The 25,642-nt window shown below is 47.3% G+C and overlaps 1 protein-coding gene across 1 annotated transcript in view; it reads right to left on the bottom strand.

Moving 5' to 3' along the window:
- Positions 1 to 25,642, bottom strand: part of ALDH5F1 (aldehyde dehydrogenase 5F1) — a 266,167-nt gene that overhangs the window by 5,790 nt on the left and 234,735 nt on the right. The window contains exon 19 of the mRNA XM_087383488.1: positions 4,417 to 4,494. Within this exon, the coding sequence (XP_087239614.1) occupies positions 4,417 to 4,494 (78 nt within the window). The remainder of the gene's footprint in view (positions 1 to 4,416; positions 4,495 to 25,642) is intronic.

Here is a 25,642-nt window from a genome sequence, read left to right as displayed (position 1 = left end):
TCCTTTGGCATTTAAGCGTTCTATCTTATTCATTTTCAACCAAAGCTAGCCATTTCTGAAATACTTGGAACACATCTCTCTTCCGAGCCATAGTTGCATCATCAATTAATGTCACATAGTATTCAGTCCCGCCTAATGACCATGTGGGCATGAGACCACATACGTCTGAATGCACAAAATCAAGTCTTTCAAGCTCTTTCTTTTCCCTTCTTTTATGGGCTGATTTAGTCTGCTTCCCATAGAGAGAATGATCACAAAATTCAAAGTCAGAAAAACTCAAATGCAGTACATAACCCAACAGGATAAGCGTTTCATTCCATGTTGGCTCATATGGCCCAACCGACAATGCCACAAAGTACTTAGCTGCTCCGTTATTGCAACAACATGATCAGATACTCCTGATACATGTAAACGATACAGACTCTCACACTTGGCACCCCTGGCCAAAACCATAGATCCCTTCTGAATTTTCCAACTCCCTCCCAAAACCAAAGATGATCTGAAAACTAGCATCATCTAGCTGACTCACTGAAATAAGACTGTTAGTCAGCTTAGGCACATGTCTCACATTTTTCAAAATAAATGCAAAACCATTTGCAAAAGAAAACTTTATGTCACCTGCTCCCACTATGTCACATGCATAGTTATTTTTAAGATGCACACAACTTGTCTTTCCACTGTCATAAGTGAAGAACCATTCCATATGGGGAGTAACATGGAATGAAGCACTAGAATCCAAAATCCAATCCTGGGAATATGCATCATCTTAAGTAGTAAGAAACTCTGCAGGTAGACTAGACATGAAGAGAATGCCATTGTCACTATTATCAATGACCGCATTGATCTTCTCGATCTTCACTTTTTCTTTGTCCTTGGATTCTCCTCCTTTTTTGTATCCCAATTTGCATTCTTTTGTTTCGTGTCCTGGATTTGTTGCTACAAGACTTTTCTTTTTTTTTTTGACTTCCCCCTGAACTGTGATCTGTCCCTTTGCACATTTAGGGCTGCATCCTACTTGTTGCCATTCATAGACGTCCGTCTAATCTCCTTGGTCAACAAGCTACCCACAACATCATCAAACTTTAGTACTATATCAGATGCACAATTACCGACAACTGTACGGAAGGTATTCCATGAGGATGGCAATGAACACGAGAAATATTACCTTGGTCTCCGTATCAAAATTCATCTTCTGAGCCTGAAGCATGTCGAAACTAATATTAAATACATTCAAGTGACAAGCAATGGAGACCCCTTTCTTCATCTGTAGCTCAAACAACCTCTTCATGAGATAAACTTTATTAGAGACAGTTTCCTTCTCATAAGTGGCACATAATTTCTTCCACAAATCTTCCATAATCTGCTCATTTACTACTGTGAAATAAACTGACTTTGCAAGATGAAGTCTAATAGTAGACTTTGCTAATGCATCCAACTCATTCCAATCATCCTCAGACATAGCTGCAAGCTTAGTTGCAATTCCTTCCAAGGGTTTAATCTGCCTCTTTTGAATAAGCACATCCCTTATCTGTTCTTTCCATAGAGAAAAGTTTGTCCCATCAAACTTTTTAATGCTGAAGAACTCCTTTTTAGAGGATGTATGATGCAATTAAAGCAAAATCCCAAATGCTAGTGCCAATAAGAAATAATCACACCAAATATCAGGTGCATCCAAATGTGTATGCTACAATAGAGTGCAATATTACCAAAACTCAAAGCTTAAAGCATAAAAATACAACCGACTCATGTGCATATACTATGCATCCATATGAGCAAATCTGGCCCAAAAGAAAATGCCAATGTGTAATGACAAAACAATGGCAAACCCAATGCTAATAAGAGCCAAATGTCTCAAGCATAAATACCATCCATGAGCATAAGCATCAATAATGTCTCATCCAAGAGAGCATAGCACTATCAGTGCATCAACTGCAATATGTCAAAGCTGTCCCTCGGTATGAAATAGCATCTTTGTGCTAAACGTCCATCAATAAAGCATTCCACAAGGCAATCTGGGCCTATCAACGCATCCAACAAGGATCGCAATGCATCCAAATGGCCTGTAAAGTATCCATAGCAACCCAATGCATACCACGAATGAGCGCACATGGGTCAAACTGCAACCAGAGTGATCTGCATAAGGCATGCCTAAAATCATGATCTCATAGCAATGACCGATGCTGTAAAATAAATCATGAGATGTCTCAAAACATGAACGTTACTGCATATCCGGACTCAGTGATGCAATTCTCCTTTCTGATGCAACTCCAAAATCTTATCCGGTGAGGGAGTAAAAGCTAGTCAACCCTTGCAGTTGACTTGAAATTGAACCTTTGAATGATTTTCTGATAGAGAGAAAAAGAAGATGATTCGATGTCTCAGAGAGACAGAACTTCTCCAAATCTCCACAGGATCGCACAATAACTGACAGGTAGGGGTTTTTGGGTTTCCGGAACGCAATGGAATAGACGGTTTTGGAAACCGTGTTCCCAATCACCGGGTCCACCAACACACGGACCAAAAAACGTTTTAGCAAATAGATCCATTTGTAAACACCACCAAAATGCAAATGATAAGCAACACATAAGTTTTAGAACCTCTTGAGTCCATCGGAATTGACATATCTGTGATTGGTTGCTTCAACTTGAGTTCCAACACATTGGCAGAAAAACGTTGAAGCAATGAAGTGAGTTAGAAATCCAACGAAATGATCCCAAAATGAAGGGGTTTTCAAAGTCCCAAAGTGCAATGGATACTAAAAGCAAGCCATGGTTGCCTCTGCAAGTCGTTCCGGACTCTCAGTCGTCGTTGAAAGGAACAGGGGAATCGTCAAAAACGTCCTTTTGCTCCAAAACCACTTGTAGGCCTGCCAAAGCCACTCAGAGACTTTCAAAAACCACTTATAGGCTTGTACAAGATTCCAATACCACTTGGGCAGCTCAAACAAGCACCCACAGGCTTGCTCCGTCCTCCCACAGAGCTACAGCAGCAAACTCTAGGCTCCAAACATACACACGGGCTCAACTAGACCACCCGGGCTCTCAACGGAAGCAGAACGAAAGAGATTGAGAGAGAAGGAGAGCCAGAAGAGAGCCACAAAAGTTTTGGTGGGTGCAGAACACCCGAATCTTCTATGTCATCCATATATATATATATGTGTGTGTGTTTGAGTATTATACATAACCGTGGTTAAGGCACAGTGACCTTTAACCCGCCCCCCGACAAAAACACCCCTTTGGATCCAAGTGAATTCAAAACCGATCCCCCAATTTGGAGTATCCTGGTTGCTAATCTAGAAACCATCGGATCTATTCCAATTAATATGTGCACCTGCTGCCAAACAGAACAGATCCAAGGCTTTCCTGAATGAGATGAGATTGTGTGTATTGGCATCCAAAAAAACAGCAGTATCATCACTCAACTCACTATCCATAAGTTCCTCATTCTATCTCAAAGGTAGTCTCAGCCCAACAATATCTGTTTGAGCTCTCAAAAATAAACTCATCGCTTCAGCCACCATTATGTAGAGAAAAGGAGCAAGAGGGCATCCCTGACGGACTGATCTAGAAATCTGAAACCTCTCTTCCTTTACAGCTAATAAGTACCTGGCTGTGGGCTGATTTGTACAGGGAGAAGACCCCCCTAATCCATGCATTTGAGAATCCAAACCGTAGGAGGGTACCCTACAAAAAAGCCCACTCTCCTCTATCATAAGATTTTTCGAATTCCAAAAGTAGAACGGCAAGCCTTTGGCCACTGTGCATAGCCCACTGAGAAGCTTCCCAAAAAGAGAAAATATCATCAAATATACTTTTGCCATGCACAAAACCTGTTTGCACATTTTATGCAATTGTGGAGAGTTAATCATCACTAAATATAGCATTCAGAGCTGTTTTGTGACCAATCTTGATTAGTGGCTTCACGATGAAGCAATTTCATGAAATTTCAGACCTCATGTTTGATCTTTGCAATTCCGAGATAGTCTCATAAAGTGGTAGGGTTTATAGAGTTATGTCCCTACGAAGTCCCTCAATCAATTAACTTTCACTAGTTGGAACCGCTCAAAGATGGGATTGAATTAACTCTCCCTAGAGGTAAGATAAGCATAGTAGCGAAATTCCAAATCTGAGATGGGATAAGGAGGAAAAAGGGGAGCTAAAGAGAATGGTGAATGTGTCTAGACTGCACAAACGCCTTTCCATTGGTTAACTTCCTCAGCCCATTCTCAATGTAAATCTTCCATTATGTATCATTTGTCCTTGATGAAGACTGACGTTTCTGTACATAACAGATTCTAGAGACTTGAACTTCATAGACATGATAAAAGAAACAAATGGACAACCACCACTGTTTTATGTTTAAAAAAATGGGATAACTAACATGCAACCCTAGAGAAATATTAGAGTCTAGATTCACCTCCAAATACTCCTCAATTCCATATTTTGATCCTTCACGACCTAGCCCGGACTGTTTAACACCACCAAATGGAGCAACCTACACCATACATCGACATATGAACCATCAGGTCAAAAACTACTTTTATTTAAAGCTTCAGTAATGCAATCTTCATTTCATACTTTTGTGCACTTACAACCATACACATTTAATCTTTCCAAGTCCATAAACTATGAGATTATCCTCCGTGATCGGATCGTGATTAATTTCCTCTGTTTTCAATAGGTCGTTTGAAGAATATTACAATGGAATGACCTTGTAAGATCATGTCAATGTAATATGGGTCAAAGCGGTTCACTTACGTAGTTTCCAGCTCTTTGGATTTAAGTGCCACGTCACCAGTTTTTTTGGGCTTGATATATTAGATAGCACTTGTACTGGATGTAATTGTAGAAACACGTGGGATAGAATAGATGCATCTTGGAAGAGGAGTGAGAGCACAAGATGTAATGAAAAATGTTGTTCACTATTGATTGTGAGAGAGGTGACTCTCTCTTACAGAAATGGGAAGAAGGTGGCCTAGATCAAAGGCACCTTTCCTACATCAGTGGCAAACAGCCCCTACATCTGTGGGACTGTAAATCAAAGGAACCTCCCATGTGGAGGCCTTTGGCTTACATCATCACTTAGGTCACACACTAGACACATCATAGCACTAAATGTGTCTCTACAACACACACTTTTTTTTTTTTTTAGTGAGAAGAAATATTTTATTGCTGTGAAATAATTACATTCATAGGTACTCCAAAAGCGGAGTTACTACTACTCAACCGAAAATCTCAGTATAAACCATATATATATACATCATGATCAATCAAACGAGTCTGAAAGCAATCATTTTTTTTTGCCGAAAAACAGTGCTAATTATATTACTTCGAGAACAAGATACAAGAGGTCAGCTTATAGCTGACGGGCTGCGTTCACAAATCGAACGCAGCCCTAAAAGGTAGCAAAATAAACCATCCTCTCACGGAGGGATAAGACGAGTATGAATGAACAGCCATCGGGGTGGTGAGTAATGCCACCGAAGGCCCTGCGTAGTCTGCGCGAAGAAGAGGCCCTGTGTGTCCCAAGCCCGGAGGAAGCGTCTCTGCTTCTCCTGACCGGCCCGGGAGTCTCCCTGAATCTGGTCCCACTGGCCTCTGAGAGTATGAATAATCTCACTCCAAATCTCCGCCATGATCTGGGCAGTCGATAAGGAGGTGCCACCTAGGATCTGCGCGCAGCGCGAGGTCCAGATGTGCCACCCTGTGATGCTGCTAATAATCTCCCAGACTGGCTGCCTCTCCCGGACTCCTGTATCAGCCTCTGCTAGGTGCTGTGGGATACCCTCGAGCGGTCCACACGTCCCCTGTGTAATAAGGAAAGTGGGGTCCTGCTGGCATTCCTCGAATAAGTGATGAAGACCAGGTGCGGTGCTGCACCAACAGAACGCGCCCCAAGTGATCAATCCTAGCTCTGGTGCTGCGCGAGTAAGAATCCCAAAAGTCCACCTCCACACTTCCTGGGCGCGAGTGCAGCTCCACAGGCAGTGTTTTGGTGTCTCCTCATCCGCATGGCAAATCTGGCAGCAACCGTCCTGGCCTATCTGCCTCAACCAGCTCCCCACTGGAAGACCTTTGTGGGCAAGAAGCCACAGGAAGTATGAGATCTTCCGCGGCCGCCAGCTCTCCCACAAGGCCTTCCAGAATGCCTGCAAAAAGAACCTGGAAATACCCTGTGCGTACCAGCTGGGTCGCTGGGTGGGGGGGCGGCTCTGCATCCTCCCGAGAACTCGCCTGCCCAGAGTCGTACTGTAGGCGAAGGAGGAGGTCGGCCCCTGTCCTGTCACAATCTCTGGCCACCACCACTCTCCTGGGTCCCACTCAAGCTCTGACAAGGCCCGCCCCTCCCAGAGCCAAAGACGCCAAAGCTGCACCTGGTCCTGCTCGATGCTAGGGTCGGTACGCCAGACCTTCCCCAAGAGGCCTACGACCCGAACCCTCTGCCACGGGAGTAGGGGGTCGATGAGCGCACCCTCTCTCCTGAGTCGTCCATCCCCAGAAACCGCGAAGAAGGAGATAGAGGAGTCATCCAAACGTCCTGCGATCACCAGTGGAATGCCACGGGGGGTGAACTGTCCCAGCCAGCGGGTGTCACCAGGCATGAGGATCTGATGCTCAGGTGGAACCAACCAAGCAGCTGGGATCGCACCGTCGATCTCCGTGCGTCTCGCCTGGGCTCCACGTGCACCTCCAGCTGCGTCTGCAAGATCAGTCATCTCCAGATGTCTGTACGTATCCCTCCAAACACGAAGGGATCGGGCTGGCCCCCTCATCCAGCCGTCCCACCTGATATGTGATCTCTCCCCCAACTGAAGGCCCTCGGCATCTCTGATCTGACCGTTCCAGATAAGCGGCTGGCGATCGATCTCCTCCTGACAGCTGGGAGGGGACTGAATGAGACTGAGGCGGAGCCGCCTCCAAACCATGAAGAGGCTACGAACGAGTGGGGAGCGGGGCTGAAAGCAATCATAAAACGATCCTCAAAGAGATCGTCTGAAAAAAACCAAAGATGGAAAAGTAGGATCACCAAAGACTCTATGATTTCTGTCCAGTGCCCAGTAGCACACCTAAACAAAAAATAAATCAAAACCTTGTCTAGCGGGATGAAAACCAAATAACTAGAAGAACCTGCCAAAAGTAACAATAGGAAATCTCGCTCGAAGCCCCTAACGAATGAGAGTGAGGAAATCACATGTGGACAATGCCAGAAAATGTGAGGCATAGATTTAGCAGAATGTAGACATCGGTGGCAAACAGCCGGGGCAATATGTCTATGCGCGAGTAACCGCCCAGATGGAAAAATGCCAGGTAGGACTTGCCAAAGGAAAAGCTGTTGCCGAAGAGAGACTTTATAATGCCAAAGGAAACGCAGCCGCTTTCTCCACCATTTTGATGGTCGATCCATATGCCAAACAGAATTGGCTCTGTCAGAAACCAAGACGGAGGTAACAACACTTTATACAGAGAAGGCACTGTGATATGTGACAACTTCAAAGAACGGGCCGAAGAAGAGAAAGAATGGAGAGTCCAATCCTCAAGCCTATCCTGAAGTTTCAAACTAGGTACCAACAAGAAAGGTTGAAGCATTTCTAAAGTTTTGTGCCATAAAGGACGATACTGAGCTCCCAAACTATACTTGCTAGCAGCTGCAGAAAAAGATAAAAGAGTGGCATCATCCTAAAGTACATCCACCATAGAAGCAATACCTTTGAAAGATATAAAATAAGAACGCATGGGTTGTTGTATAGCCAAAGGAGGGTGGAATACTTTAGACTAATAAATATTCTCAGCCCTCAAGGAATTTCCCAACAAAGAATCCCTGCCAGTCCATTCCAAGTGGGATAAAATAGGCTTCCAATCAAGAAGCAAATGAGAGACAAAAGGGCAGCCTCTGATCTTGCCTTGAATAGAGCCAAATAGAAATTCCCACTGTGTAGGCTGCCAATGCCCAAAAGTAGAAGTATCAATATGCAACAAAAGAGAGCGGATCATGAAAACCCAAGGCTAATCCTCTTGCATAAACTGCAACATCATTTTCCCCCTGTGAGCAAGTATATGCACTTGAATATTGAGTATGTTCAAACCCCCGTGCATCTTTGGAGAACAGAGATGATGCATAGAGAGTAATCTGAGACTTTTCTTGCCATTTTTTGAACACCAAAAAATCTGCATGATAGTAGACATAAAGGAAACCGAATCTGCCTTAGTACCTGTGTGACACGTGTCAACTGTGAGCATGCACAGAAATGGAACGATGGCGCGACCTGCGCCTAGCCAGCAATAGCGTCTCGGCACCAATTAATCATCTGCACGCACATACATCCAAAACTCCTTACGACGCACGTAAATTCCCATCGAAAAGTCTTCCGTCAGACGTCAGCAGACGACGACTCATAATTTACGGGGTTTTGGCGTCGAAATCAGGATGGAGCCATGACTGCGTACGCTAGAGCGTGTTTCTGCTACGATTGACGATTTCTTCCTCTCCCCTGGAACGAAGCAGTACATCTCCGACACTATTCAAAATGATGATGCAAGAATAGGATACGCAAGTTACACCTTTGGCTGGCCTGCAGGATTATCAAGCTCAACGCAACGCCAAGCACCTCTCGATACAATGGTCTGGAAGTCCAAGAAATCGGTTAGCAGCCAACATCCATCAAAATGGTAGTATTGATGTCTTCAATCCTGGACCATTACAAGGATATCTCTGACGCCATCTCTTGGGTTTGGGGTACGCTATGCGTGCAACTCCAGAATTAACGCTACCCTCAAGGCTTCAACATCAGGATTCAAAACCTGCGCTACAATTTGGCGTCCAATGAAAGTATGTAGGCAGCTTTACTATTTTGATATAGCCAATTGATAACTTGCTGCATTTTTGTGCCAAATCCCAAGGCTTGCATTGCTTGTAAAATAAAGTCCCACTGAACAGTATCAAAAGCTTTGGCAATATCAACTTGCAATAGCAAAACATCCTACTGCATATATTTGGCATATTCTATTCCAACATAGGCATTAGCAATGTTGTCTGTGATATGCCTACGAGGACCAAAACCATATTGCGCAAGATGCAACCCATCATGCAAATAGCCTTTTATCCGATCAACAATCATTTTGGTAGTAAATTTGTAAATGACTGGCATAAGCGTGATAGGTCTCCAATCAGCCGAAGATTCACAGATTTGCTTTTTTGGAAGGAGTTTAACAAGACCTATCTTCCATGTGTCTGGCATTTTCTGATTTTGCCAAGTAGAATTCACCATATGAAGCAAAGTATGCTTCAAAAGAGGCCAATATTCTTTAAAAAACTCAACTATAAGACCATCCCATCTTGGAGATTTCCATCTACCACACGATTTGATTGCATCTGACAATTCCCTTTCAGTAAAAGGTTCCTCCAATTCCAAAGCTTAAGTAGTGGAGATAATAGGAGAAACATGCTGTAATAGTAAATTTCTCGCAGACAAAACCTGCTGTGAGTGAGGGAGGATCTGCATAACCAAACTGCTGAGAGAAATTATGTACACAAACAGAAGCAAGCTGTGACCGTGATGTAGTCCATAAACCATCAAGCATAAGCACCCTGCAAATGTTTGTTTTTAATCTCTTCTGATGCAAGCTTTTAAAAAATTGTTCGGAAGAACAACCTTTATCTGTGAAAGCTCTTTGTCTTGCTCTCTGGTCTCCCATTTAGCAAGTTTCTTGTGATCATTGATTTGGAGACAATGTTTAGCTTGGCATAGTGTTGTTTGCTCATGCAAGAACAAAGGACGAAAGTGAATGAGTTCAGTGAGGTCTTGGTAGGTCAATTTAGCCTGAGCAACAGTTTCCCTTAAAGTCTTCATGTAGGACTTGCCATAACCTCTAATTACAACTTGCATTTTGGAAACAAAAGAATCCCATGCATTATCAAGATCAAAGTGGCGCTGAGAAGACAAAGATTGATAGGCTTCAGTAACCATTGCCTTGAAAGCAACATGCTGCAAATAGCTATTGTTCACAATCAGATGTCGCCTTTGAGGCAGTCTATCATCTGGCATATCATGAAAAAATAGCCTCAACCATAACGTGCATGATCTGAATGCACAAAGGCATAGTCAACCCACATTTTGCATGTAAAATCATCATTTTGTTGCGGGGCTACACTATACCAGCGATCCAGACGTGCCTAGTACGAAGAAAGGGCATTATGTTGAAAAGTGTATCCAGGTGACAAAGGCTGCAATTCCTTCCAAAGATCAACTAAATCAAGATGAATCAGTAATTGAGACCATGCATGCCTTTCAGAGGTTAACATATGAGTATTTCTTGATGTATTGTCACCCTGTTGCGGAGCATTATTAAAATCCCCACATATAAAGGCATGATATCTCCATGGATATCATTGCATGGCATCCCAAATTGCACTTCTATCCCGAGAAGATTAAGGTGGATATACAAAAGCAAATTCAAACACCTTGCCTTGAATGATGCATTGAAGAATAATCCATCTGCCTTGATTGTCATTTAAGGCAATAACTGGCTGAAGCTCATGCTTAATCAGAATGACTACACCTGAGAAAGAGTGCTCCCCAGCATAAAAGATATCATAGGCGCAATAATGACTTGTCTTTCCTGCATAGACATGCTGATTGTGTTCTTGTAATGCCACTATATCAGGCTGAATCCGATTGATACAGAGATTTCCATTTCCTAATGTCGCACATCCCTTGAACATTTAAGGTAAGGCATTTGATATGAGCAAGCATATTTATGGATATTTATAGGAAAAAAACAGTTATGTATAGCAGCAACCTTTAGGATGTCAACCCTGCATTTTTACCTCAGGGTCAGGGCCTCTTCCCTGAGAAGAAACATCCGCCTAAGGATTGGACAGCAATGCAGCAACCTCTTGTTCAGGGAAGAGGGTTCTGCTAGCTGTCACTGCAGCCCATGTGATTCCAATTCCTGAGTTGACCTCTGGAGAATTTCCAATAGAAGATGCACCACTCCAAGTGCGAGGGGGTGAAGGTCGTAGAACAGAGAGAACTTTTCTTGGACTTTGCCATCCATCAATTGGAGTTTTTGGTCCTTTTGCTGAGAGTTGAATAGCAGGAAGCGAAGGGGAAGAAGCACTCCCATTTGAAACAACTGGAGCTTTGCCTTTATCCTGATTCACAAAAAACTATCTATTCCCTTTATTTTTATTCCCAATAGAAGCAGGAGCATCCTTATTGGGCATCTGAGCAGGCAAAGTAGCAGGAGGCATTTTATGCTGACTCATTGGACACTGCGAAGCCATGTGCCCAAATTTTTTACATTCAAAACAAGCCCTTGCAAATAATCCCCATTTTATAAAATGCACTTCCCATGTCAACATTGTTAACTGTGACTGAATAAGACTCTGGTGTGGGATTATCAGTATCCTAGAGAATGCAAAATTGATTAGAGCTCTCAGCCAGCCCCCTCTCCCTCTCCCTCTCTTCCCCCCCCCCCCCTCCCCCCCTCGCTGCTCCTCCTCTCCCTCCCCTCTCGCCAGCCCCCTCTCCCTCCTCCCTCACCCTCCCTCTCCCCTTCCTCCTCCCCGCCCTCCCTCTCCCCCCCCCCCCCCACTACCCCCTACCTCTCCCTCCCCGCCCAACCTCTCCCCGTCAGCCCCCCCGCCCCCCTTCTCCTCGCCCGTCCCCTCCCCCGTCATCCCTCTCCCTCGCCAGGCCCGCCCCCCGCTGCCCCCCTCCCCGCTGCCCCTTTCTCCTCTCCCCCCCCCCCCGCTGCCCCCTTCTCCTCCGCCCTCCCTCTCCCCCACCAGCCCCCCCGCCCCCCTCCCTTGCCCTCCCTCTCCCCCCCCGCTGCTCTCCCCCTCCCCGCTGCCCCCTTCTCCTCCGCCCTCCCTCTCCCCCGCCAGCCCCCCCGCCCCCTTCTCCTCCCCCGCCTCCCTCCCTCACCCACGCTCTCCCCCCCAAGGTGACCCCCCCGAAACCCCCCCCCCCCCAAAAAAAAAAAAAAACTCCTCCCTCTCCCTCCCTGCCCCCTTCCTTCCTAACTCAGCTCCCCTCGCCTCCCCCTCAGCCTACCTCCGTCTCCCCTCTCTCCTCCCCTCTCTTTCTCCTTCTTCCTGCCCCTCTCTTTCCCTTCTCTTCCCCTCTCTCCTACCCTCTCTTTCTCCTTCTTCCTACGCCCGTGTTCAGGGCGTCCTGGGCAGTAGTTTCACGGACGGAGCTTTTTCAGTGTTGGAATCGGCCTTTTCACATCGATTGGCGAATGGATCCCCATTCAGCCAATCTCCATTCACCTCCACCGGCCGCGAAAACCGTCATTTTTTCAGAAGACGAGCTGCAGCAGCTCAAGAAAGACGTGGAATTAGAGGGCTCCACATCACTTTTCGCCCACATCTTTGGGTCACACCCTTCCAGATCACAGGCTAGAGACTGGATGCTGGCGGCGTTACCAGAAGACCTCGCCCCTCACCTTAGGGATATTCGACTTTTGGGACGTGGATTCTTCCAAGTGGTTTTCGATTCACACGAGTCCACAGCCCTTGTTCTCAAAGCTAATCCCCTGGCTTTGGTTCGAGGAGGATATTTCTTTTGCCCTACACATTGGGCTTCGATTCGGTCGAGGAGGACAGGCAGGTCACATCACTGTTCATTAGGTTTCCTAGTCTTTCTCAGGTCTACCATTGACTGCTTGCCACTATCGGAGCCACATTCGGAGTGGTCACGGAGATCCCCTCCCTTCCTAGCATGCCTTCTTCCTTGGCAGAGGTAGTGAGTGCAGACGGGGTGCCTCGTGTTAGGGTCATTGTCTCTGACCCTAACATCTCAGATGACCACATTATGCTTCAACGTCCAGACCGCTCTCTCTTTCGACAGAGAGTCGAGATTTCAGGTAGACAGGAGCAGTGCAGGATTTGTAGGACCCTTGGGCACTTTGCTAGAGACTGCCTAAGGAAGAGAAAAAGACCCAAGAGGTCTTCTGGTGTGGCTCCTTCACATACTACCACGACTGCACCTCCCCAGTACCCTGTACCACACACTCCAGTTTCACCAAGAGCAACAGGGCGCCCTGCTTTGTGCACACCCCAGGACCACCAGGGGTAGCAGGGCGCCCAATGCCCGCAGCACACCCAGTACCACGATGGAGAGCTATCAGAGCGGCTCCCTTACCTCAAGAGGAGACTTTTGATCCTGTTCAGATAGACGCCTTCCAGACTCCAGAGGTGGATGTTGCTGCAGCCCCAGACACTACAGTCCACATCAGGAGGGGCCTTTAGATCCACCAGCCCCAGTCACTTTGGTCTCTGACCCCTTGGTTTCTGACCACGAGGGGACTATAGGTACTTCTTCCCCGCAGACTATTCCTGCCACAGTTAGGACAACCGAGAAAGTGCAGGCGTAGATGAGGGCTCCTGATTCCTCTTCACCCCACCCACAGGCCTCCTCAACCCCCAGCTCCAGTTCTGCTGATAAAGGCCTGGCAGGTCCTTCTCAATCTTCCATGAGTGCAGGTCTTCTTCGCACTCCTCGGCCAGACTTGCTTATCAGGAATTCTTTTTCGGCACTAGCAGATTTGGCGACTTTCATGGATGATGAGGAGTTTGCGCCCTCCACCTTAGGGGTCCCGGTCATTGGGATTCCTTCTGACAGGGCCTCCCTTTCAGCAGGTGTGGGGATCCTTTCACCTGTCGAGTTTCCTGCCCTCAGCAGGAGTGTTTCAGCCCAAGGGAAGCTGGTCTCCTCTACTACGTCGGGTAAGCCTTTCCATCCAGCATCCTTCTGTCGATGAGGATAGTCAGCTGGAACATACAGGGCCTACGCGGAGTTCCACACCGTCGCCATATGCATCTGATCCGGAACCAGCTTCATCCAGGCGTCACTGGAGGTGCTATTGATATCCTTTTTATCCAAGAACACAAGCTGGATGCCAGTGATTGCTCTAAGTCTGGCAAACTGCTTTCAGGACATACCTTCTGGTCGCCTGCTATGGGCACAAGGGGAGGCACTTGCATTTCGGTCTCTCTTTCTATTCTCCCCTTGGTTGCTGGTCATGGTATTATCTCCCCTTCTAGAGCTCAATGGATCATTATTTTGATTGAAGGGCGTAAGATTGGTCTTCTCAATCTTTATGCTCCCAACAGCAGAGGGGAGCGGATCTTCTTTTGGAAGGAGTTACTCTCTTGGGCCCCCATTGCAGATTCTTGGATCATTGGTGGCGACTTCAACATGGTTGAGTTGCTTTCAGACAAAAAGGGAGGCAGACAAGGTGGAATTCATTCTTTGGAGAGGGCAGCCTGGGATGCCTTTCTCTTTCAGTTCAGTGGCAGAGACACTTGGTTGGATGATGCCTTTCATATTATGCCACAGTCACTCCTGTACTCTTGGTCGAACAGGAGAATACACATGCCCATTCATGCACGGCTTGACAGATTTTATGTAGACGATTGGACACTTGACAGAGGAGGATCTGTATTCATTTCTACTAGGGTTTCCACCTCAGATCATTTTCCAGTGGTGTTGCAGATTCTTGAGCCTCATCGGAGAGGACGCTCTACCAGTGTCAGGATTCCGGATGCTTTTTATGCAGAGGAGAGCCTCACGGAGGATATTTTACAGATTTGTGTTTCTCACATACAGGCTGGAGCTGCCCATCCATCTCAGGTAGCTGTAGCCTTATTTGGAATTAGTGACTATTATCATACAGTCGCTGATTCTAGGAGACGTGAGATTCTCAGATGTGAGATTGGTATACGCCAGCAGTTAGCGTCCCTTCAGAGAGAAGAGTAGAAGAGGCCCACAGATGCTTGGATTCAGGAGCGCCTTGCTGCAGCAAGGGCTCATTTGCAGACATTGTTGGATCAGAGAGCAGAGTATGCCTTTCATGCACGGGAATCCTTTAGGATTCAAAGGGGTGGCAGGGTCTACAAACACTTTTTCTCTACTCATGGGCCCAGACATAGTAGAGATAGTGTTTCACAGTTTGTTGACTCAGACAGGGTGTTACAGTCAGATCCTGATGCTGTCATGCGTGTAGCTTCAGATTTTTTTGCATCCCTTCTTACTGCAGATCCAGGCACACAGGCCATTGATGATGCCAGAGAGGTTATTTGGTAGTGTATCCCTGTATTGGTGAAGGATGAGATGTTTGTTTCTCTAGATGCACCTTTCACCAATGCAGAATTCAAGACTGCATTACTTGCCCTTCACAAGGGCAAGTGCCCAGGTTCAGATGGACTTACCTCCTCCTTTTTTATTACTTTCTGGGAGCAGATTGGTGATCACATTACATCAGCCCTGCTGGGCATGTGGGACTCTAGTGAGAAGCCGGACTCACTTACAGATGGTCTCATTCATCTCATCCCAAAGGGGGGTAATAGGAATCTTGTGTCTCAATGGAGACCCATGACTCTTTTGGGCACTTTCTACAAGATTCTAGCGAAAGCCATCAGTCTGCGGCTACAAGTTTTCTTCCAGATTTGATTCATGACACGCAGACAGGGTTTGTGCATGGCAGAAGTATTTTTGATAATATTTTCTCATTTTGGGAGGCCTCAAAATGGGCCATGCAGAGCCGCCAGAGATTGGCCATTCTACTCTTGGACTTTGAGAAAGCTTACGACATAGTAGACTGGGATTTTTTAGAGGGTACTCTATCTCGCTTTGGTTTTTCAGATGCATGGATTAGAGGAGTATCCTCTGTCTATAGATCAGCCCATAGCCAGTTGCTCATTGGGGGGGTAAGAGGGGACAGGTTTCAGATTTCCAGATCCGTCCGCCAGGGATGTCCTCTTGCCCCGTTTCTTTTTCTGTTTGTGGCGGAAGCTATGAGTATCTACATTAGATCTCAAGCTGATATTTATGGGCTAAGGCTTCCTATCCGCAGGAAAGAAGAGCTCATGGATAGTGAGTTGGCAGATGACATAGCTGTTTTTTTGCACGGCTGTAGGTGCACACATTAATTGGCATAAATCCAGTGGTTTTTGGATTTGCGAGGATGACACCCCGGATTGGGGTAATGATATTGGCTTCACTTGGGTACAGAGCGGCTTCTCCATCAGATATTTGGGCTGCCAGGTTGGGGTGGGCATCTCTCCCTCACAACACTTTGCTCTGGTATTGAAAAGCATCAGAAGAAAGCTCCTTTTCTGGAGCTCAGATTTCTGCTGATTTGCAGAGAATTTTTTGGCAAAGGCTCTGGAAATCCCACTGGAATAGAAAAATCACTCTCTTCTTTTGGCTTTTATTCATGGTGGGATAGGAGTGAACCATTGGAGATCCAAGTTCGGAGCTGACCCTTCTTGCCCTCGCTGCCTTTCTGCTTTGGAGACAATACAGCACTGCCTATGGGATTGCAGATAGGCGAGAATCATATGGAAGGGGATTGCAAGACTTTTCAGCACTTTTGTTCGCCTACCTTTCTATATGACCTGGGGATCAGTGGCTTGGCTTACTCTTTCAGGGCCCCAGGTATTTTTTGAGAGACTTGACTCCTCTTGGGCTCTTCACATCCGACGACACCTTGTGGAGTCATGCTCTCTAGAGGATGTTCCGGCCACTCTTTTCAGGGCTGCTCACTCCTCGGTCGACTCTCCATGGGAGATCCTAGCTAGCATTGTAGCATGGCACATTTGGAGAGCCAGATGCACTGAGGCTTTGGAGGATTCTCAGGTTCACCCTTCTCAGATCTTGGCCAGTACTTGGACAGATACGATACACACTCTGATGGCCATTTGGGCGACCATGCAAGGATCATCTCGAGCAGCCTCCTCCAGCAGAGTTACTTTTCTCAGAGATTGGAGAGACTCTCCCTTCTTTGCTGAGACTTCTACAGGGTTGAGATGGCATTTTCAGCCTCAGCCTTGGTTTCTTTCTACCTCATTCCTCTGAGGTGTTTTTATTATATGCTTAGCATGGTGTATTTCCGCACAGAGCTTGCTCTAGCGGGTTTCTTTCTTACTTAATAGAAGTCTCTTTTTTGAAAAAAAAAAATTTTTGATTAGAGTTGCCGTTAGGCCGCGGTGGGCAAACCACTTTGCCTAAAGTTGCTGCAATTTTAGGCAAGAGTAAAGCCATGCATTGTGGGAAGTCTACAACTTCAACCCAAACCAGACATCAATGTCGAATCAGAGCATGATAATCCCTTGTGGGGGACCATGGCAAAACGTGCACCATTTGCTGCCCAAAAAAGAGTGGCAAATGTTCCAAAAGCATTTGCGTGTGAATCTCATCTACCATAATGACCTCAAAAAAGCCTCTAGCTACATAGTGTACCTTACGAAAAAACGAGCCAGCCAGTGTTTAGGTCAACCAGTTGCCTACCTCTGCAGCAGGTGGCATCCGACCTGGAAAAAATAAAATGACTGCATGTTTGGCATATTCTCTAACTGGATCCACAATTTAATCCACTTCAACCATGAGACCAACCGATGGAACATAGTCTTTCCACTCTTTCCTCGTGTTAGCAAATCTTTCATGCATGACATCATACACCAGTTGTGCTTCAACAGAATCATGCACAGGGTCATGCTAACCCTCAACCTGCTTCAACAGAATCATGCACAGGGTCATGCTAACCCTCAGAAGATGGAACCCAAAAAGGGGGTACCTGTAAAGTGATAAAAGAGAAAAAACAGCCCAAAAAGAAGAAGGAAATAGTGTATTTGCAAGGAGAAGAAGAGGAAAGAGATATTTAGGGATTTAGAGAGAAGAAAATACAAGTTCTAGAGAAGGAAAAGAGAAAAAACCAGAAAAAGATCCAAGATGAACTAGAAATCAGAGAAAAAAGAGAAGTTCTGGTGATGGAAAGAGTACACAAGACCCAGGAACCAAAAAGGAGAGAAAGGAGGAAGAGAGAACCCTCAGAACCAACGTTTTTTTTTTTTTTTTTTGCAAAAAGAGACTTCTATTAAGTATTAAAGAAAAACCGTTAGAGCAAGCTCCATACGGGATACATCATGCAATGCACGAAAAGCTCAAGAGCCAAAAAGAAAGGGATTGAGGCTGATAGTGCCATCTCAATCCAGTAGAAACCTCCGAGAAAAAGAGAGAACCCCTCCAAACTCGAAGAAATATAGCCCTTCTAGAAGAGGCTGCCTGTGAAGGGCCCTGCATGCTAGCCCATATGGCTATCAAAGTGTGAACCGTGTCAGTCCAAATACCTGTGAACACCTGTGATGGGTGTATCTGGGTGCCATCCAAGGCCTCAGTACATCTCACTCTCCAAATGTGCCAAGAGGAAATGCTAGCCAAAATCTCCCAAGAGGTGTCCACTGAAGCATGAGAAGCTCTGAAGGGAGTAAGTGGTACATCCTAAAGAGAGTAGGGCTCTATCACCTGCCGGCGGACCGAGAGTGCCCAAGAAGGCGGCTCACCCTCATAAAACACCTGGGGCCCGGTAAGGGATAACCATGCGACCGAGCCCCAAGTCATGAAGAGAACCAACGTTTAGAAGCAGCCCGTAAGCAAATCCGGCACAACAACAACCTAGGAGCAGGAAATGAGCCGCAGCAGCAGCATGAATAGGGCGAAAAAGGCCGTACAGGTCCGTACACCTGTACGGAGCTATGGCGGGCCTGTACGGCAGTGAATTAAGACCCCAGACAGCCGTTTTTTGGTCGCAGATTTGGAGCAGCAGGTAGCTGAGGAAGACGAGCTTGTCTAAGGAGGCTAAGGAGCTGATGGGAGGGCTAGAGCAGGGGCTGCAGGTCCTCTCTCTCTCTCTCACACACACACTCTATACACACACACACATGTGACTCCCCTAGATGCACACATGCACCATAGAGCAAGCCCTTGATCACACTTATCCCAACATAACCCCCCTCAAGGGTTTGCCTCTTGCAATGTCAAGGATACATCTAGTCTCATAGTTTCTCATGCCATCTTATGGTGGTCACACATGGCCATCTCATGGTGGTCAATGATAAATCTATGTCTAGGATCTCACGCTAGATACTCATAGCTTCGGCCACGAACAAAAAAAGGAAAGGAGCAAGGGGGCATCCCTGACGGACTGATCTGAAAATCTGAAATCTCTCACCTCTTACCCCACCAATAAGTACCTGGCTGTGGGCTGATCTGTACAAGGAGAAAACACCTCTGATCCAAGCATCAGTAAAGCCAAAACGTAGAAGGGTGCCCTCCAAAAAACCCCAATCTACTCTGTCATAAGCTTTCTCAAAATCCAAAAGTAGAATGGCTAGATTCTGGCCGCTCTGCATGGCCCACTCTGAGGCTTCCCAGAAAGAGAGAATGTTATAAAAAATGCTTCTTCCATGCACAAATCCCATCCGAGTGTCATGAATAAGATCTGGGAGAAGGGGCTGCAATCGGAGGTTGATTGCCTTGGCCAGAATTTTGTAACGAGTCCCTAGAAGTGTGATAGGCCTCCACTAGGACACTAGATTTCTGCAACCTCCTTTCGGGATAAGGTGGATGAGACCTTCTGTAAGCGACCTAGGCATCTCACCAGAGTCCCAAATACCCTGCAAGGCTGAAGTAATGTAGTCTCCAACCATATCCCAGAATGCAATGAAAAAAGAGGGGGTAAGGCCATACGAGCCTGGGCACTTGCCCTTGTGAAGGGCTGAAAGTGCAATCCTGAACTCTGTGTTGGTGAAAGGTGCATCAAGCAAAACATGCATATTCGGTTTCACCAACAAAGGGATGCTCTACCGAATAACCTGTCTAGCATCCTCTCTCAGCAGTGTCTCAGGATCAGCAGTAAGAAGGGCGGCATAAAAATCTGAAGCTATGCGCAAGACATCATCAGGATCTGTCTGTAAAACCCCATGTGAGTCAATAAGTTGGGATACAATCTCTCTACTATGTCTACGGCCAAGAGTAGAGAAAAAGTGTGTGAAGATAGTGGGAGAGAGGGAAGGAGTCTCACTTGAGACTTTCTCACAATCACAATGGGGGAATACACACAAAGGTGGAGGCTGAAAACAGTTTTCCTCTTCTTAGTTGTGTAAGCCAAAAGAACTCAAGTACAAAGAAATAGAAGAACCCTATATGTGGGTCTCAAACCAAACTCAACTAACTAAGGTGGCATACTAACTGAGCCACGAACTAGTGTAGATAAGGATAGCTTTCATCCAGCTATTATTCGTGGGCGGTGTACCAACCGCATCTGTAGCTAACAAGTCGGTGACATAAATGCACAACGATCACCCTGGCATATCGCGAGTGGAGCTCGATATCTCAACACTCCCCCTCGAGCTCAATCCCAATTCCTGCACACCAAGAAGGTCTCTGAACTTGCGCAGCTTCTCTGCGCCCAATGCCTTCGTGAATATGTCAGCTACCTGATCCTCTGTGCTGACATAAACTAGATCAATAAGACCTAGTAAAACCTTCTCCCGCACATAGTGATAATGCACCTCAATGTGCTTTGTTCTAGCATGATAGACTGGGTTATTTGCCAAGTGTATACTGCTCATGTTGTCACAATAAATGACAACTGGCCCATCTGTAAACTGATGCATATCATAAAGTAGCTTATGCAACCAAGCTACCTCACATGCAGCCATTGCTGCACCCCTGTACTCAGCCTTTGTGCTCGACAAGGCAACTGTAGGCTGTTTCTTGCTGCTCCAAGTGACTGCAGCACTCCCAAAAGAGAACACATATCCACTGGTAGATCGTCTATCAGAAATACTACCAGCCCAATCAGCATCAGTGTATCCATGCAACTGTATCTGAACCCCAGCCTCATAAAATAGTCCATACTGCAATGTGGACTTCACATACCTGAGTATGCATCTAGCCGCATCCAAATGCGGTTTCCTTGGAGCCTGCATAAACTGACTTAGCAACCCAACAGCATAGCTCAAATCTGGCCTGGTAATAGTCATGTAAATCAAACTTCCTACTATGCGTCTGTACATAGTAGGGTCTTCCAGAAGTTCACATGCATCTGCGCTCAGCTTCACATTCTGCTCCAAAGGAACTGAAATAGGCTTACAGCCTGTCATCCCATATTTGGACAGCATGTCCAATCCATACTGCCTCTGCAAGAGCTGTATCCCACTTGGTGATCTAATCACCTCAATGCCCAAGAAATAACGCAGCTCTCCCAAATCCTTCATCTCAAACTTCTGCCTCAATAGCATTTTCACATGAAGGATATCTTCATCACTATCACCTGTGATGATCAAATCATCAACATAAATGACAAGCAGCATAATCCCTTTTTCTGTTTTTCTCACATAGAGTGAGAAATCTGCCTTGGAAATCTGAAAGCCAATAGTGACAAGATACTGTCCTATCTTGTCAGACCATGCTCTAGGTGCTTGCTTCAAGCCATACAAGGCTTTCTTCAACCTGCAAACAAACTCAGGATGAATAGCATGAAAATAACCTGCTGGCTGCTCCATAAAGACCTCTTCTTGCAAATCACCATGCAAGAAGGCATTCTTTACATCCATCTGATGTAAAGACCATCCCTTTGATGCAGCCATAGCAATGGCTGCTCTTACGGTTGCCATCCTTGCAACCGGGCTGAAAACTTCTTCATAATCAATGCCATATGTCTGTGCATACCCCTTGACAACTAATCTTGCCTTGTATCTATTCACAGAACCATCTGCATTGTGCTTGATCTTATAAACCCACTTACAGCCAATTGCATTCTTGTCTTTAGGTAAAGGCACCAATTCCCATGTAGCATTTGCATCCAAGGCATCCATTTCTTCATCCATGGCTTTCTCCCATTTTTCATTTCCCATGGCTTGCTCAAAAGAAGTGGGTTCTGGTTCCTGTATCACTTTGACCATATAGGCATAGTGAATGGCTGTAAATCCATCATATTTCAGCCTATCCACAGGATACCTAACCCTAGTAGACCTGCGCAAAATAGGCTCACTTCCAGGTGCTCTCAAAACATCCCTGGTCTTCCTTACTCCAGGTGTAACAACAGAAGGAATACCCAACTCATCATCAATGCTCTGCTCTGAGCCACTGGATTCACCATCCACATAAGAGTGACCTGCATTCACATCAAACATGGGCTGATCTACCTTCTCTTTTCCTTTTCGTGATACCTGCGTACCACTATCTGCATTGCTTTGAGGAGATTCTCCTGATCTCAATCTACCTGTCCATGGCGAGGTATGTGAACCACTACTAGAGGACACTGCAGGTCCACTGATATTTTGTGATTGCTACTGTCAATTCTGTGCAGCATTACCATTTTGTGCTTCTACATCAATCATCACATTTACTGGTTTATACCAGCTACTCATCTCATAAAAAACAACATCTCTGCTCACTGTAAACTTACGAGTAGAGGGGTTATAGCATCTATACCCTTTCTGCTGCAGAGAATAACCAATAAAGACGCACTTCTCAGCTTTTGGATCCAACTTGGACCTCAACTCATCTGGCACATGGACATAGGCAATGCAACAAAAAATTTTCAAATGAGAAATATCTGGTTTCCTACCAGTATACATCTCCTCTGGCGTCATGCCATGTATTTTTTTTGCCGAAAAAACAGTGCTAATTATATTACTTCGAGAACAAGATACAAGAGGTCAGCTTATAGCTGACGGGCTGCGTTCACAAATCGGACACAGCCCTAAAAGGTAGCATAATACATCATACTCTCACGGAGGGATATGACGAGTGTGAATGAACAGCCATCGGGGTGGTGAGTAGTGCCACCGAAGGCCCTGCGTAGTCTGCTCGAAGAAGAGGCCCTGTGTGTCCCAAGCCCGGAGGAAGCGTCTCCGCTTCTCCTGTCCGGCCCGGGAGTCTCCCTGAATCTGGTCCCACTGGCCTCTGAGGGTATGAATAATCTCACTCCAAATCTCCGCCATGATCTGGGCAGTCGATAAGGAGGTGCCACCGAGGATCTGCGCGTAGCGCGAGGTCCAAATGTGCCACCTTGTAATGCTGCTGATAATCTCCCAGACTGGCTGCCTCTCCCGAACTCCTGTATCAGCCTCTGCTAGGTGCTGCGGGATACCCTCGAGCGGCCCGCACGTCCCCTGTGTGATAAGGAAGGTGGGGTCCTACTGGCATGCCTCGAATAAGTGATGAAGACCAGGTGCGGTGCTGCACCAACAGAACGCGTCCCAAGTGATCAATCCTAGCTCTGGTGCTGCGCGAGTAAGAAGCCCGAAAGTGCACCTCCACACTTCCTGGGCGCGAGTGCAGCTCCACAGGCAGTGTTTTGGTGACTCCTCATCCGCATGGCAAATCTGGCAGCATCCGTCCTGGCCTATCTGCCTCAACCAGCTCCCCACTGGAAGACCTTTGTGGGCAAGAAGCCACAGGAAGTATGAGATCTTCCGCGGCCGCCAGCTCTCCCACAAGGCCTTCCAGAATGCCTGCAAAAAGAACCTGGAAATACCCTGTGCGTACCAGCGTGGTCGCTGGGTGGGGGGGCGGCTCTGCATCCTCCCGAGAACTCGCCTGCCCAGAGTCGTGCTGTAGGCAAAGAAGGAAGTCGTCCCCTGTCCTGTCACAATCTCTGGCCACCACCACTCTCCTGGGTCCCAATCAAGCTCTGACAAGGCCCGCCCCTCCCAGAGCCAAAGACGCCAAAGCTGCAACTGGTCCTGCTCGATGCTAGGGTCGGTACGCCAGACCTTCCCCAAAAGGCCTACGACCCGAACCCTCTGCCACGGGAGTAGGGGGTCGATGAGCGCATCCTCTCTCCTGAGTCGTCCATCCCCAGAAACCGCGAAGAAGGAGATAGAGGAGTCATCCATACGTCCTGCGATCACCAGTGGGATGCCACGGGGGGTGAACTGTCCCAGCCAGCGGGTGTCACCAGGCATGAGGACCTGAGGCTCAGGTGGAACCAACCAAACAGCTGGGATCGCACCGTCGATCTCCGTGCGTCTCGCCTGGACTCCACGTGCACCTCCAGCTGCGTCTGCAAGATCAGCCATCTCCAGATGTCTGTACGTATCCCTCCAAACTCGAAGGGACCGGGCTGGCCCCCTCATCCAGCCGTCCCACCTGATATGTGATCTCTCCCCCAACTGAAGGCCCTCGGCATCTCTGACCTGACCGTTCTAGATAAGCGGCTGGCGATCGATCTCCTCCTGACAGCTGGGAGGGGACTGAATGAGACTGAGGCGGAGCCGCCTCTAAACCATGAGGAGGCTACGAACGAGTGGGGAACGGGGCTGAGTGAGCGGGGCGGAAGTGAAGATCCACCTGAGGGACGGTAGCCACTCTCCACCTCGGCGCGGGACACAAGAGCCAACTCCCTACTGAAGTAACATCTTCCACGTCTGCCCCCCCGGGGTCAAACCGCGGATGACAAGCTTGCCTAACAAGGCCTGACTCTGAAGCTCTGGATCGATGACCCCCAGGCCACCCTCAGCCTGCGGAAGAATGACTGTCTGCAAAGCAACCCTGGCTCTGGTATCTCTAAGACCATCCTCCCCAGACCAAAGGAAGTTCCGAACCAACCTCCTGAGCTGTGCCACGCTGGATCTCGAGAAGCACCTGCAGGAAGCCACATACCAAGCCGTGGCTAGGAGGACCTGGTTAACTACCAGGGCACGACCTGCAAGAGACAGCTTAGCAGTGCTCCAGAAAGCCAGCTTCCGTCGGATGGAGTCTAGCACCGGGAGAAACTGCTGAGCTGGCGTGATGTCTAGGCCAACCTGAAAGCCAAGGTATCTAGCTGTCTGTCCCCGTGGAATCCATCTGAAACCCAAAAATCGCCCCCACTGAGAACACGCCCCAGGGTCTGTGAGAAAACCAACTGATTTGTTCCAGTTGATTTTCGCACCAGCGGCCGAGCAGAAGACCTCCAGGGCCATCCGCACCCTCTCTAGCATCCTCTCATCGTCCTGGACATAAAGGGCTGTATCATCTGCGTACTCCGAGTCCAAAAGCTCCGTGTCCTCCCGGAGTGGAAGGCGAACACCCCTGATCCCGGTGGACCTCGCCCGAAGGTAGTAAGTCATGGCCTCGGCGAAGAAAAGAAACAGGTAAGGAGCAAGGGGGCAGCCCTGACGCACTGATCTCTCCAAGCTAAAGCGCTCACCTATCCTGCCTCCAATGATGACCCTGCTAGACGCTGTCCTGTACAAAGCTGAGATACCCTGAATCCAACCTACCGGGAAACCTAGCCGCTCCAGAGTCCCCTCCAAAAAGGACCAGTCCACGCGATCGTAGGCCTTCTCGAAGTCGAGAAGTAGAATGGCAAGGTGTGATCCGCTGTGCTGAGCCCACTCCGCCGCCTCTGAAAAGGTGAAGACATTATCCAGGATACTGCGATCCTGGACAAAGCCTGTCTGAGTGTCATGGATGAGGTCTGGGAGTAGAGGCCGAACTCTGGCACTGATCATCTTGGCGAGGATTTTGTAGGCAGTGGTAAGGAGAGTGATCGGACGCCACTGGCGGATCTCCTGTCTATCTCCTCCCTTCGGGATGAGGCAAATCAGTCCCGAGGAAAGGCTCTCTGGCATCTGACTGCTACTGAAAATCCCCTGCAGAGCTGCAAGGAGGGGCTGATGGATCTGGTCCCAGAAGGAGGTGAAGAATGCTCGGGATAGCCCATCCTCACCTGGGCATTTCTGTCCGTCGATAGCCATCAAGGCCTCCAACATCTCATCCAGGGTGAACGGTGCCAACATTGTCGCCTGCATGCTAGGCTGGACCAGGGATGGAATGTGCCTCCACACCTCCTCACGGGCA

This window comes from Dipteris shenzhenensis, chromosome 13 (assembly GCF_047967505.1).
Source record: "Dipteris shenzhenensis isolate YYH24624 ecotype China chromosome 13, Dip_SZ_1.0, whole genome shotgun sequence".
NCBI classification, from domain to species: domain Eukaryota; kingdom Viridiplantae; phylum Streptophyta; class Polypodiopsida; order Gleicheniales; family Dipteridaceae; genus Dipteris; species Dipteris shenzhenensis.
This window is presented reverse-complemented; position numbering and strand designations above follow the sequence as displayed.